We start from the raw sequence: 3,406 nt of genomic DNA, 5'->3' as shown, positions 1-3,406 counted from the left end.
CTAGATTGTCCTGACGGTCGTGACCTCTCTAGATACCAGGGCTTATTCCTCCTGCTCACCTATCTCTGTGCTCAAGGCCACCACGTGGTCAGGGAGCTGCCTTTGTGACAAACTGACATTGTGACATCACTAGTGTCCCTGGGCCTTGACCAGGACTGGCCTAGAAATGTCCATGATAGGAAACTGGTCTCCTTGGTAACTTGACCCTCTTAAAGAACTCTTTCCACTTTACTTTAGCATCCAAGCAAAACAATTATGTTTCAACAAAAAATATTTCCCTGCCTGTGGGACACAACTTCCCATCTTACACAAACACACAGTAATCACTCCAAATTTGCCTCCATTTACATATTAATCTTACTATTCCTAATCACTATTCCTGTTTCTTTTTGAAAGAACTTCACCATATCTAGCCTTTTTTATAGCCACAGAAGCTGACGTGCCCCAAATAAACTACACTAGCAGCGACCAGAACCTGGTGAAACTCTACCTTCGGTTGCTAGGGAGAGGCCCGCTGGCCGACTCACATGAGTAGAAGAGGAAGAGTTGACTTGGCTCTAGTAAGGAGGGCCCCAAGGCTCTCTAGAACAAATCACCAAGGAGCCAGAGCAGTTCCCCAGACGGTCAAGGCCTATGGGCACCAATGTCATGCTCGGAGGGCCCCTTATCCTGCCAGAAAACGACAGCCAGATAAGGCGGGCAGAGGAGGCTGGCAGAAAGAGGAGCTGCTAAAGAGTCCATTGCTGCCTCTGGCAGCTCCTTGAACCCCGCTCCCATGACTATCACTGAATTACTAAATTAAAGAGTATGAAACCTGAAAAAATTGTGAAGTGAACATCTGACAATGCTGGTTCTGTAAATCTCTGGTGTACTTGGCGTTGCGTGTGAAGAAAGGTTCTGTGGATATATAGAAGCAGGTATTCCAATGGCCTTTAAGCCTATTGGGCTGAACCTCAGGCCACTCTTGTGAAGCAGGTAAAGGCTAAACCGTGCCCAGCAGCTCTCAGAGGTGGTGGAAGGAGGCAGGAGCAGCTGACTCACCAGCCAGAGGGCAGCTGAGAGGAAATCGGGGTGAAGATGTTTGGGACCCCAGGGGTACCTCTGCCTCTCCCTCCACGTGGCGCTCTTCCGAGTCTCCACGAAGCTCATCAGACCATGGTTTTCACAGCCAGTGTGACCCAAGTCTCACGCAGTCACTGAGAACCAGGCTCAGTGGGACCTTGGGGGGCACAGCTAAGAACCTGGCCTACCGAGAGGAGACACCACGCAGCTGTTCCACAGGGCAGTCTCTGTGCCAGGCCCTGTGTTATATAGAGCAGGTCCTGACACGCATTGACTTAATCTTTGGGAAAACCCAAACATAGGGAAACTCTAACTCCATTTTACGTACGAGGGAGCTGCTGCTCACAGGGACCAGATGAATATCCAAGGTCTCATGGCCCGAAGGGCAGAGCAGGGATGGCCCAGCCAGGTCCCCTGATCTCGTTGTGAAATCGGCTAGGCAGCCTCTGTCCAGCCCTTTCTGACAGGCCTGGAGGGTGCAAATGGCGGAGGCGGGGGAAGGGAATAGTGGCGAAAACCTCCAATGTTGGCATTCATACCAGAGGGCATGTATTCTACGACACTTAATGAGATGACATTTTTTTTTAACTTGACACAGCACATAAATGTGTTTGTAAGACATAAATATGCTTTTGAGTCCATCACTTTGGGCAGAATTTAAAGAGAATATACTTGTGCATCTTGAAACACGTATTCGGCCACTGATAACGCTGCTACTCTATTAGCTATAGGACAGAGAAAGAGGTGTTTCATTTTCAAATAAGTATCATAATTGTGTGTATAACTTAATGTCTAATAATCATTAAGAACTGCTTGGATTGCACGTCTTACACCAGATGGTAGCTTTTATACATTACTGGTTAATGTACAAGTGTCCCGAAAAGAGGACAAGGGATTATATTCTTAAAGCCCGTTACAACACTAGTCAGTAATCCCTGTCTCAAGTCCTTTTGTTTGGAATGATGTGGGATAAATAAACTAAAATCCACCCAACTAGAATTCCTTCTACGTACATTACTTTAGGTTTTCCCCACCACTCCTCGTCCCTTGTGTAAACCCCCAGTCCCATGAAGTTCATGACAACGGCCAGGCCACCCTCTGCCCACACCCATTGCCACCACCTCCGATTTTCGATGTTCTGGACCATGAATAAAGCCTTCGGTACCTCAGTCATGGTCTTCAGTCTCACCCCAGTTACCACTATCATTCAGGGAGGGGGCCCCCCAGGCAGCAACCCCGCCCCCCACCCAGCCAGACTCTTAGCTTTACAGGACTTGAGTTGCTCAGAACCAGTGAGGCAGTCTAACCTCTAGCAGGGGTCGGGAACCTCTTTGGCTGAGAGAGCCATGAACGCCTCATATTTTAAAATGTAATTCCGTGAGAGCCATAAAACGACCCGTGCACGTTACGCATTATCCAATAAAAATTTGGTGTTGTCCTGGAGGACAGCTGTGATTGGCTCCAGCCACCTGCAACCATGAACATGAGTGGTAGGAAATGAATGGGTTGTAATACATGAGAATGTTTTATATTTTTAACGTTATTATTTTTTTAATTAAAGATTTGTCTGCGAGCCAGATGCAGCCATCAAAAGAGCCACATCTGGCTGGCGTGCCATAGGGTGCCGACCCCTGCTCTACAGTCACGGACAGATACTGCCACCAGCGCCCCTTCCCACACCACCACCATTAGAAACCGCTCCCTTAAATCCCTGATTCCAGCATCCCACACTTACTGCGCCTTCCACGCTCCAACCCCCATGAGCTATCTCCTCCTGGATGTCTATCTCACACACACTTCCCACTCAGAGCGACAGAAACAGAGGAGTCCGAAGCCTCTTCCCGTGTTCAAACACTTTAATGGCAAGTGCTGAAAACGGGAGGCCTCCCTCACCTGTGGGAAGTCTGAGGGACTAGATGAGGCTGTTGTGGAGGTCTGCAGGCTCTGGGACCCGGGCATCACTTCTTCTTCCTGGGTGAAGGAATCCCGTCATCTCAAGTACAGGTGTCATGCTCAAAAGGCCGTGGAGCTGCTGCAAGTTGTTTTCTACCGTTCTCTTCATGTCTTGTGAGGTGATGCGCCCCCCGTGACGGTTGTCAGCCTCCTTGCTCGCCAGCTCCAGGAGGTAGGCCACCAAGTACTCAAGGATGCCAGCAAGGAAAACAGGTGTCAACGAGGACAGGCGTTCAGCATAGTGACCATCTCGCAGGTGGCGGTCCACATGACTCACAGGGAATTGCAGCTCGGCTCTGGCTCTGCAGGAGGTGGCATGCTTCTTAGGATGGTGCCGGTCTCTTCTTTTCCCAGACGTGATGTCTGCTGCATTTTTCTGGGAGTGGCCCAT

At 49.5% G+C, this 3,406-nt stretch overlaps 1 protein-coding gene across 1 annotated transcript; it reads right to left on the bottom strand.

The window, feature by feature from the left end:
* Nucleotides 1-2,974: 2,974 nt before the first annotated feature.
* LOC136386283 (histone H2A-Bbd type 1-like) lies at nt 2,975-3,406 on the bottom strand. The gene has a single exon (XM_066357773.1). It carries the CDS (start codon nt 3,404-3,406, stop codon nt 2,975-2,977), a length of 432 nt encoding a protein of 143 aa, XP_066213870.1.

This window comes from Saccopteryx leptura, chromosome X (assembly GCF_036850995.1).
Source record: "Saccopteryx leptura isolate mSacLep1 chromosome X, mSacLep1_pri_phased_curated, whole genome shotgun sequence".
In the NCBI taxonomy this organism is placed as follows: Eukaryota; Metazoa; Chordata; class Mammalia; order Chiroptera; family Emballonuridae; genus Saccopteryx; species Saccopteryx leptura.
Note: the sequence above shows the minus strand (reverse complement) of the source record. Positions and strands in the feature narration are given on the sequence as shown.